Here is a 12,273-nt window from a genome sequence, read left to right on the forward strand (position 1 = left end):
ATAAAGTCTACATGTAATAACTAAATTGCAAGATTCTCTTCTTTAGACCTTCATATATATAATAAAAAATGTTATAAGGTTTTTGGAAAATTTTTTTGAGACTTGTGTGTTGTTTAGAAGTAGTGCAGGTAAAATTTTACAATGAACTACTGTATTTACTATATTCTTTTTTTTTCAATCTTTATCGAAGTATAATTGCTTGTATTCTTAAAATACTTGCATGTTAAGAAAAATAGCAATCAGATTGTTCAGCATTAATACTTCCAAACTTAAACTGATATTGATTATAATTTAATGAAAACATTTAAGGTATATTTGCATCTAGTATAATTGTTATGATCACTTAAAAAAAGTCACAGAACAGGAGGAAAACAGTGCTTAGATTAGCCAATACTGTTATTTTTAAAATGTAAGTCTTCTTCAGGACTCAGCATATTTTAAAAAATGAGATAAAATTATTTTTTGAAAATGGAATTATCCTCAAACTGTCATTACTGTTTATTTTAAAGGAGAGGATGTAAGTGCTTTATTTTTGATCACCTCCAATGAGATAAGAATCTATGAAGCTGGTAGGAAAATGAGTTCATGACCAAAATGCTTACTCACTGACTATAGGAAATCAAAAACTATTATACTAAACCTGGAACCTACAAAGCAAAGCAATTGTTTTCTTTGAAAAGTATGTAGGGTTTGGAAAATTTCTGGGATTTGTCTGTACAAGCATCCTCTGGGCCCTAAAAGTGACGTTTTATGGAAATGCTGGCGTATCAAGTTGGGAAAGCTAGGAAGTGGTGCTTTGCGGGTTCCTATGGTGGTTAGGTAGTTCTCAGAAGACAGCACTGGAAATTAGATAATTGCTGATGTCATATTTTTCACACACACAATTTGGTGTCCTGGGCGCTATAAAAGCAGCATCTTCTACCTTCCCATCACAAGCAGAATCATTGAAAGCAACAGGTAAGTCCTCCAACAAACTTGGTATGCATGCTTGTTTGTTGGGTGTGACACTTCTTGAGACTTACTTTTTTCCTTTATGTTGTTTTTGCTTCTTGTTCTCTTGATACCAGGTTCTCCTTCCCTAGTCACCAGTTGCTCGAGTTTGTGTTGTCTACAATGGCTGCCCGGCAGAAATCTGTGAGCGCTTCCCTTATGGGGACTCTGGCGGCCAGCTGCCTCCTCCTCATGGCCCTGTGGGTGCAGGGAGGAGCGGCTGTGCCCATTGTGTCACCGTGCAGGCTCGACAGGGCCAACTTTCAGCAGCCTTACATCACCAACCGCACCTTCGCGTTGGCTAATGAGGTACTCATCTCACTCTTTCTCTCTTTCTTTTGCATCCTTATCTACCTGGAACCTGAATAGTTCTTAAAGTTTCTTCAGAGCACATCTAAGATCTTTAAGAAACCAACATTTATCTCTACTGGTAGACCAGCCATCATATTCTCTGTCTCTTCTGAGACTTTGTGGAGATCTTCCAATGTACGCCTTTAGGATGCATACATTGAGTTTTACCCTGAAAGGAGCCATTTAGTAGCTCATCTTACTATTTATTTTTCCCTTTATTCCTCTAAGCATTATTTTATTTTACTTTATTTTATTTTATATTTTGAAGAGAAAGAAAATGACATTTATTGAGCACTTACTATATTATGAACTCTATGCTAGGAGCTTTAAATCCATTTTTTTTTTAAACTGAGGTATACTTGATTTACGATATTATTTAAGTTTCAGGTGTACAGCACAGTGATCCACAATTTTTAAGGATTTATAGTTATTATAAAATATTAGGTATATTACCTATGCTGTACATTATACCCGCATATCTTATTTATTTATTGAAGTCTAGTTGATTTACAATGTCGTGTTAGTTTCAGGTGTACAGCACAGTGATTCAGATATATATATGTATATATATATGTATTCTTTTTCAGATTCTTCTCTCTTGTAGGTTATTACAAAATATAGTTTCCTGTGCTATACAGTAGGTCCTTGTTGGTTATCTGCTTTATATATAGTAGTGTGTGTATGTTAATCCCAAACTCCTCATTTATCCTTCCTCCCAACACCTGAGCATTATTTTAAACTCATGCACATATCTGAATCCTTTCTTTAGTCATTATGTGGCTGCTCTGGGGAGAGGGGATAGAGTACAGCTCTACTTACAGACATTTCTTCTAGCTCCTTGACATCCAGGCACTTAGTCTTTTCTTCTCTTCCAGGCTAGTTTGGTAGATAACAACACAGATGTTCGTCTCATTGGGACCAAACTGTTCCAGGGAGTCAAGGTAAGCCATAGGCATGATGCCACTCGTGGTTATTTGGAGCGGTGGTGAGGATGGGTTGGGTCTTCTGAATGTCGCCTAATATGAGCCCTGCTGTTTCACTTTCACCAACAGATGATGGAGCGCTGCTGTATGCTGAAGCAGGTGCTGAACTTTGCCCTTGAAGAGGTGCTGCTCCCCCAATCCAATAGATTCAAGCCCTACATGCAGGAGGTGGTGCCCTTCCTGGCCAGGCTCAACAAAAAGCTAGGCCAATGCGTAAGTTCCTTTCCCAACCTAAGTCCACCCGCTCCCAGGTGCCCACCCTCTCTCTTTCTTCTGCATGGAGTCCTTTTCTTTCCCACCCTCGTTTGTTGCCCCTCCCATGCTGGCAGTTAGAAGTGCCTCAGTAACACCATTACAGGAATCATTGGGAATCACAGAATGTTTATTTTTGCTTTAATTGAGTCACACTTTGAGTTGATGGTGATGGACAGGGTCTGAAAGACCACATGGAGCTTATTTGTCCCTGGAAAAAACCAATTCGGGTTATGTGAGATGAGAAGGGAGTTGGGAGCTGTAAGGAAAAATACCAGTTGGTGCAAATGAATCCACTGAGTATAAGTTGATGGAGGGAGGGAACTGGAAAGAGAGAAAGAGGGAAACAAGATTTAATATTTGGTGGTGGGTGGGTGAAGACTGCTGCGCTTTTGATATGGGAAGTGACAAAATCAGAGGTGTGTGAACTCAATGCCTCTGAACATTTAAAACTATGAAAAAAGATTTGAGTGGAGTGAGCAGAGCAAAGGGGGCCTAGTATTTATTGCGGAGGGCCCTGTTCACATAAGATGCTTTATGTATGTTTCTTGTTCTGAGCACGCATTTTTGATGAGGTGCAGTTATGGTTTTATTCTTGACAGGATTTGCATAAACCACTCCACTCTTTCCACAAACTTCAACCTCAGTAGGGTTTCCCAAAAGTGAAGTGAGGTCCCATGTAATAGAAATGACTGGACTTTGGTGTCCAAGGAAATTCAAGAGCTCAGAAAATCTAGGCCACTGGTGAAATCTAGGTCATTGTGGGCAAAATTGCTAAGCACATTAATTCCAGGTGAATGTAACTTACCTCATTTAGGGGCGCTGAGGTTCAAAAAGCTTCAGTACAGCTGTGTTAAAATTGTTACTCTGGTTTTCATTTTGTAGCATATGGAGTGTGACAACCAGAATATCCAGAGAAATGTACAGAATCTGAAGGACACAGTGAAAAAGGTACTACTGATAACTGTTAATGCTAAATCATTTGCTAGAAGAGACAATGTTGTTTTCCTTTCCTTTCTTTTCTTTCCTTTTTTTCCCCCCATGTCATGACTTTTTACTTGATTCTCCTGCCATTGGGTTGACTATTTAGGTGCATATGTGTTTAGATGTGTCTATATGTTTATAAGTCAATTTCAAAATTTTGCAAATCATAGAATTCTAGAACTGGCTAGGAACTTAAATCATCTAATCTCATCACCCCATATGCCACTCACTGGCAGAGCCAGAATAGAATGCAGGTCTTCTGAATCCCATCCAGGCCAGAAGCAATGGATATTATGTTTAGTCTCATTAATTCTAAGGGAAATTTAAGAGTCCTACTGATTCATTTAATCTGAAGAAGCATTTGTTCAAAACCAGAAAAGTGTCTGGGGGTAAATTTATTTGAAATAATTTTTGAAGTCATTCATTTGAAGATTTAAAACTTGGAGAAATATACCCAGAACAACCATAACAAAAGAGCTGGACGTGCATATAGGATGAATTTCTGGAATGATTGATACCTACATTTAACTGTTATAATATAATACCCAATATCTATTGATTTTAACTTAAAAGCAAAAGTGAACAACCCCCAGTTTCTTTTACACCGTTTCAAATAGAATGAAAATACTAGTAACGGATTCATTATAGGGAAATGATACTCTGAGCTGGAAACGCTCTTTTCTTCCTCTCTCATTTTCCTTCCTTTCTAGTCTCCTCCCTCCTTCAACAATGCCCTAGTGAGCATCTATCTGGTATAGGTTAGTGTATATTTCGACAGTGAAAGATACTGTCAAGTGGCCTATTTGAGGAAAAGAACAATGGTGGAAGGCTCAGGCCAGCAACTGTGACTCATCCAAAAACCAGAGGTATGATTAGTAGCAGCAAAAGTGATGATTTGGCAAGCAAGTACAATGAAACCTCAGAAACACGAAGGCTCTAGTTGATGGAATTTTCAGGAACAAGCGTAACCTCAATTCCCCCTTTTTTCCCTCTTGATGTTTTTTATAAAAAGTCTTTCTTCCTGAACATGCTTTAATGAACGTGTCTGGCTCTTCCTTTGATAACTGAAGGATCTGTTGTTTTTCATTGTGAAGATCAACTCTCTTTGTATAGAATCATTAGCTAGACGTGGAGGGCTGAATATTAGCATGCCGTAGCCGCTAAGAAGTACTTTGCGCTTCTGGTCTGAAAAATCCCTCATGTCGGCTTACTTTGTTGTCTTTAGAAAAGTGAAGTGGGAGAGAAAAATCTGCTGGTGATCTGTGTGGGAAAACAGATTTTAAATCTTTTAATCCATTTTGAGAGAATTGACTTTCACGTTTGCAACAGGTTGCCACGTGGAAGAGTGGTTATGCTTTTGTTTTTCCCTTTAGCTCCAGAAAGCATAGTGAGAGGAATGTTATTCAGACAAATCGCAGCATGAGGAAAAACTGGTCAACGCTGTCTGAAACGGGAGGGTTGTCTTGGGGGGTAGTAATTCCGTCACTGGAGGTAAAAGCAGAGAGCAGGCTATAGAAGAACGGATGACACACAGTAGGGCAAGAGAAGCTTTAAAATTCTTTATAATCTTGGGAGTCTTTGAGATATAAAAATGATCTCTTGGCATTATGTCAAAGGAAGTATGGAAAGATGGAATGGTGGAAGAAAGCAGGAAGAGAAAGGAGACTGCAATCTAGATGATAGTGATGACTTAGGGTTGTTGTTTTCTTTGAGGTAATCTTGAGCACATTTAATTGATTAGATGAATTTCAGAGGAGGATGATTTGGACTTGAACCTGGGTTCCCTCACCCATGGAGTTTGAAAGCCTCATTTGCCTCTGCTTGGAAGGAGGAGGAAAGAAGGGGTGTTAGAAGTTGTATCTGGCCCTCTACTCTTAAAGCAACTGGATAGGATGCATTTGGTATTTTTCCCATAAATGTGAAAACCTGTTTTTTCTACCCCTCGGTCAAGAAAGTGGAAACAGAAAAAGCCCATGTGTATTGGTAATGTGCAGTTTGGATTCAAGGCTGTTTGAACTAAGTGGTTATATGTAACTGATTGGTCATAGACAGTAGTGGGCCTGGGAGGCAGGGCAAGGAGGATGAGTGGCACTCTGGGTCCCCCAGATCCCAGCACAGCCTCTATCTGCTTGCTCTGGTTAGGAAGTGGTTTGAAACATCATCAGCTTAGATTGATGCCCACAGGTGCCCTCTCAGTTCAGATAGCCATACTTTTAAAGTCTTTGGCAAATCACATACACTTGCTAAAAGGGTATTATTACTGATCGTTTACAAAAGGCTAAACCTTGGTTTCTGTCCCAGCAACCTAACCATCTCATCTCCCTCTAATTCGTTTCTCTTTAGAAAACATGGTATAAATGCTGAAATACTTGTGTGTTCTTATTTTCACAGCTTGGAGAGAGTGGAGAGATCAAAGTAATTGGAGAACTGAATTTGCTGTTTATGGCCCTGAAAAATGAATGCACTCATCCAGGGCAAAGCTCGGAAATGGATAACTAACCTTCTTGCCTGTTAGGAATAACAATAAGATCCCCTGAGGTTTTCTTTTAACAAAAGAAAAAGGGGACGCCAAACCCCACAGTCCTGTGTGGATTCTAAACAAACCCCTGCTTAGCTTAAAAAAGGGAACAATGTCACTTGTATCCATACGACCAGAAGGTAGACCTTCCAAGCATAACGAGATCTATTAATAGATAACATTTTATCGTAGTTGGTGTTTTATACACAGAAATTTAATTTTTAAGCAGTTGTCTATTTCCCCACAAAAAAGATTACTTTCCCATCTCTTTAGGGAAAAAGCCCCTAAATAATTTCATTTCCATAATCAATAATTTATATTTATGAATTAATTTATTGTTATAAGTACCTGTCTTATTTATGTCATTTTACTAATATGGGTTTATTTATAGAAGCATTCTAAGATATTTCTACTTAATCATAAGGCTAATATTAATATTTATGATAATAATTATGGAGCTATGTATGATATGTTTATTTTATCTCAATAAACACTTCTGTATCCTAAATCTTGTGGCTTTGTGATTTTCCCCCCTTTAATATTACCACCACCACCACCATCATCATCATCATCGTGTAATCATTTCTATTTGCTAAATGGGCCCAGAACCTGTATAAATGATTTTATTCCTGACTCTAAGTAAATGAGGTGCCTATTAGTATTACCCACATTTTACGGATGAGAAAACTGAATCAGAAACATGTTAAAAAACATTGTGTCACTATAAGCAGTGGACCCTTATTAAAGCTAGGTCTAACTGATTTCTGGGGGAATCTGTTATACTACCTATATAGACTTGTTTTTTTTTTTTTTTTTTCATTTTAACATCTTTATTGGAGTATAACTGCTTTACAATGGTATGTTAGTTTCAGCTTCACAACAAAATGAATCAGTTATATATATACATATGTTCCCATATCTCTTCCCGCTTGCGTCTCCCTCCCTCCCACCCTCCCTATCTCACCCCTCCAGGCAGTCACAAAGCACCGAGCTGATCTCCCTGTGCTATGCGGCTGCTTCCCACTAGCTATCTACCTTACATTTGGTAGTGTATATATGTCCATACCTCTCTCTCGCTTTGTCACAGTTTACCCTTCCCCCTCCCCATATCCTCAAGTCCATTCTCTAGTAAGTCTGTGTCTTTATTCCTGTTTCACCCCTAGGTTCTTCATGACATTTTTTTCCCTTAAATTCCATATATATGTGTTAGCATACGGTATTTGTCTCTCTCTTTCTGACTTACTTCACTCTGTATGACAGACTCTAGGTCTACCTACCTCATTACAAATAGCTCAATTTCGTTTCTTTTTATGGCTGAGTAATATTCCATTGTATATATGTGCCACATCTTCTTTATCCATTCATCCAATAATGGACACTCAGGTTGTTTCTATCTCTGGGCTATTGTAAATAGAGCTGCAATGAACATTTTGGTACATGACTCTTTTTGAATTATGGTTTTCTCAGGGTATATGCCCAGTAGTGGGATTACTGGGTCATATGGTAGTTCTGTTTGTAGTTTTTTAAGGAACCTCCATACTGTTCTCCACAGTGGCTGTATCAATTTACATTCCCACCAACAGTGTAAGAGGGTTCCCTTTTCTCCACACCCTCTCCAGCATTTATTGTTTCTAGATTTTTTGATGATGGCCATTCTGACTGGTGTGAGATGATATCTCATTGTAGTTTTGATTTGCATTTCTCTAATGATTAGTGATGTTGAGCATTCTTTCATGTGTTTGTTGGCAGTCTGTATATCTTCTTTGGAGAAATGTCTATTTAGGTCTTCTGCCCATTTTTGGATTGGGTTGTTTGTTTCTTTGTTATTAAGCTGCATGAGCTGCTTATAAATTTTGGAGATTAATCCTTTGTCAGTTGCTTCATTTGCAAATATTTTCTCCCATTCTGAGGGTTGTCTTTTGGTCTTGTTTATGGTTTCCTTTCCTGTGCAAAAGCTTTGAAGCTTCATTAGGTCCCATTTGTTTATTTTTGTTTTTATTTCCATTTCTCTAGGAGGTGGGTCAAAAAGGACCTTGCTGTGATTTATGTCATAGAGTGTCCTGCCTATGTTTTCCTCTAAGAGTTTGATAGTGTCTGGCCTTACATTTAGGTCTTTAATCCACCTTGAGCTTATCTTTGTGCATGGTGTTAGGGAGTGATCCAATCTCATACTTTTACATGTAGCTGTCCAGTTTTCCCAGCACCACTTATTGAAGAGGCTGTCCTTTCTCCACTGTACATTCCTGCCTCCTTCATCAAAGATAAGGTGACCATATGTGCGTGGGTTTATCTCTGGGCTTTCTATCCTGTTCCATTGATCTATCTTTCTGTTTTTGTGCCAGTACCATACTGTCTTGATTACTGTAGCTTTGTAGCATAGTCTGAAGTCAGGAAGCCTGATTCCTCCAGCTCCGTTTTTCGTTCTCAAGATTGCTTTGGCTATTCAGGTCTTTTGTGTTTCCATACAAATTGTGAAATTTTTTGTTCTAGTTCTGTGAAAAATGCCAGTGGTAGTTTGATAGGGATTGCATTGAATATGTAGATTGCTTTGGGTAGTAGAGTCATTTTCACAATGTTGATTCTTCCAATCCAAGAACATGGTATAACTCTCCATCTATTTGTATCATCTTTAATTTCTTTCATCAGTGTCTTATAATTTTCTGCATACAGGTCTTTTGTCTCTTTAGGTAAGTTTATTCCTAGATATTTTATTCTTTTTGTTGCAGTGGTAAATGGGACTGTTTTCTTGATTTCACTTTCAGATTTTTCATCATTAGTGTATAGGAATGCCAGAGATTTCTGTGCATTAATTTTGTATCCTGCTACTTTACCAAATTCATTGATTAGCTCTAGTAGTTTTCTGGTAGCATCTTTAGGATTCTCTACGTATAGTATCATGTCATCTGCAAATAGTGACAGCTTTACTTCTTCTTTTCCGATTTGGATTCCTTTTATTTCCTTTTCTTCTCTGATTGCTGTGGCTAAAACTTCCAAAACTATGTTGAATAAGAGTGGTGAGAGTGGGCAACTTTGTCTTGTTCCTGATCTTAGTGGAAATGCTTTCAGTTTTTCACCATTGAGGACGATGTTGGCTGTGGGCTTGTCATATATGGCCTTTATTATGTTGAGGAAAGTTCCCTCTATGCCTACTTTCTGCAGGGTTTTTATCATAAATGGGTGTTGAATTTTGTCAAAAGCTTTCTCTGCATCTACTGAGATGATCATATAGTTTTTCTCCTTCAATTTGTTAATATGGTGTATCACGTTGATTGATTTGCATATATTGAAGAACCTTGCATTCCTGGAATAAACCCCACTTGATCATGGTGTATGATCCGTTTAATGTGCTGTTGGATTCTGTTTGCTAGTATTTTGTTGAGGATTTTTGCATCTATGTTCATCAGTGATATTGGCCTGTAGTTTTCTTTCTTTGTGACATCCTTGTTTGGTTTTGGTATCAGGGTGATGTGGCCTCGTAGAATGAGTTGGGGAGTGTTCCTCTCTCTGCTATATTTTGGAAGAGTTTGAGAAGGATAGGTGATAGCTCTTCTCTAAATGTTTGATAGAATTCGCCTGTGAAGCCATCTGGTCCTGGCCTTTAGTTTGTTGGAAGATTTTTTAATCACAGTTTCAATTTCAGTGCTTTTGATTGGTCTGTTCATATTTTCTATTTCTTCCTGATTCAGTCTTGGCAGGTTGTGCCTTTCTAAGAATTTGTCCATTTCTTCCAGGTTGTCCATTTTATTGGCATAGAGTTGCTTGTAGTAATCTCTCATGATCTTTTTTATTTCTGCAGTGTCAGTTGTTACTTCTCCTTTTTCATTTCTAATTCTATTGATTTGAGTCTTCTCCCTTTTTTTCTTGATGAGTCTGGCTAATGGTTTATCAATTTTGTTTATCCTTTCAAAGACCAGCTTTTAGTTTTATTGATCTTTGCTATCGTTTCTTTCATTTCTTTTTCATTTATTTCTGATCTGATTTTTATGATTTCTTTCCTTCTGCTAACTTTGGGGTTTTTTGTTCTTCTTTCTCTAATTGCTTTAGGTGCAAGGTTAGGTTGTTTATTCGAGATGTTTCCTGTTTCTTAAGGTAGGATTGTATTGCTATAAACTTCCCTCTTAGAACTGCTTTTGCTGTATCCCATAGATTTGGAGTTGTCGTGTCTCCATTGTCATTTGTTTCTAGGTATTTTTTGATTTCCTCCTTGATTTCTTCAGTGATCACTTCGTTATTAAGTAGTGTATTGTTTAGCCTCCATGTGTTTGTATTTTTTACAGATCTTTTCCTGTAATTGATATCTAGTCTCATAGCGTTGTGGTCGGAAAAGATACTTGATACAATTTCAATATTCTTAAATTTACCAAGGCTTGATTTGTGACCCAAGATATGATCTATCCTGGAGAATGTTCCATGAGCACTTGAGAAAAATGTATATTCTGTTGTTTTTGGATGGAATGTCCTATAAATATCAATTAAGTCCATCTTGTTTAATGTATCATTTAATGCTTGTGTTTCCTTATTTATTTTCATTTTGGATGATCTGTCCATTGGTGAAAGTGGGGTGTTAAAGTCCCCTGCTATGAATGTGTTACTGTCGATTTCCCCTTTTATGGCTGTTAGTATTTGCCTTATGTATTGAGGTGCTTCTATGTTGGGTGCATAAATATTTACAATTGTTATATCTTCTTCTTGGATCAATCCCTTGATCATTATGTAGTGTCCTTCTTTGTCTCTTCTAAAAGTCTTTATTTTAAAGTCTATTTTGTCTGATACGAGAATTGCTACTCCAGCTTTCTTTTGGTTTCCATTTGCATGAAATACCTTTTTCCATCCCCTTACTTTCAGTCTGTATGTGTCTCTAGGTCTGAAGTGGGTCTCTTGTAGACAGCAAATATATGGGTCTTGTTTTTGTATCCATTCAGCCAATCTGTGTGTTTTGGTGGGAGCATTTAGTCCATTTACATTTAAGGTAATTATCGATATGTATGTTCCTATTCCCATTTTCTTAATTGTTTTGGGTTCGTTATTGTAGGTCTTTTCCTTCTTTTTTGTTTCTTGCCTAGAGAAGTTCCTTTAGCAGTTGTTGTAGAGCTAGTTTGGTGGTGCTGAACTCTCTCAGCTTTTGCTTGTCTGCAAAGGTTTTAATTTCTCCATCAAATCCGAATGAGATCCTTGCTGGGCAGAGTAATCTTGGTTGCAGGTTTTTCTCCTTCATCACTTTCAATATGTCCTGCCACTCCGTTCTGGCTTGCAGAGTTTCTGCTGAAAGATCAGCTGTTAACCTTATGGGGATTCCCTTGTGTGTTATTTGTTGTTTTTCTCTTGCTGCTTTTAATATGTTTTCTTTGTATTTAACTTTTGACAGTTTGATTATTATGTGTCTTGGCGTATTTCTTCTTGGATTTATCTTGTATGGGACTCTCTGTGCTTCCTGGACTTGATTAACTATTTCCTTTCCCATATTAGGGAAGTTTTCAACTATAATCTCTTCAAATATTTTCTCCGTCCCTTTCTTTTTCTCTTCTTCTTCTGGAACCCCTATAATTCGAATGTTGGTGCATTTAATGTTGTCCCAGAGGTCTCTGAGACTGTCCTCAGTTCTTTTCATTCTTTTTTCTTTATTCTGTTCTGCAGTAGTTATTTCCACTATTTTATCTTCCAGGTCACTTATCCATTCTTCTGTCTCAGTTATTCTGCTATTGATCCCATCTAGAGTATTTTTCATTTCATTTATTGTGTTGTTCATCATTGTTTGTTTCATCTTTAGTTCTTCTAGGTCCTTGTTAAATGTTTCTTGCATTTTGTCTATTCTATTTCCAAGATTTTGGATCATCTTTACTATCATTATTCTGAATTCTTTTTCCGGTAGACTGCCTATTTCCTCTTCATTTGTTAGGTCTGGTGGGTTTTTATCTTGCTCCTTCATCTGCTGTGTGTTTTTCTGTCCTTTCATTTTGCTTATCTTACTGTGTTTGGGGTCTCCTTTTTGCAGGCTGAATGTTCGTAGTTCCTGTTGTTTTTGGTGTCTGTCCCCAGTGGCTAAGGTTGGTTCAGTGGGTTGTGTAGGCTTCCTGGTGGAGGGGACTAGTGCCTGTGTTCTGGTGGATGAGGCTGGATCTTGTCTTTCTGGTGGGCAGGTCCACATCTGGTGGTGTGTTCTGGGGTGTCTGTAGACTTATTATGATTTTGGGCAGC

At 37.8% G+C, this 12,273-nt stretch overlaps 1 protein-coding gene across 1 annotated transcript; it reads left to right on the top strand.

The window, feature by feature from the left end:
- Positions 1–1,113: 1,113 nt before the first annotated feature.
- Positions 1,114–6,059, top strand: IL22 (interleukin 22; the record flags this gene model as incomplete). The annotated part of the gene is made up of 5 exons (XM_079937486.1): positions 1,114–1,299; positions 2,217–2,282; positions 2,394–2,537; positions 3,462–3,527; positions 5,952–6,059. The coding sequence occupies 5 exons, from the start codon at positions 1,114–1,116 to the stop codon at positions 6,057–6,059; spliced, it is 570 nt and encodes a 189-aa protein (XP_079793612.1).
- Between the last annotated feature and the right edge of the window lie 6,214 nt (positions 6,060–12,273).

The sequence above is a fragment of the Stenella coeruleoalba genome, assembly GCF_951394435.1.
Source record: "Stenella coeruleoalba genome assembly, chromosome: 11".
NCBI classification, from domain to species: domain Eukaryota; kingdom Metazoa; phylum Chordata; class Mammalia; order Artiodactyla; family Delphinidae; genus Stenella; species Stenella coeruleoalba.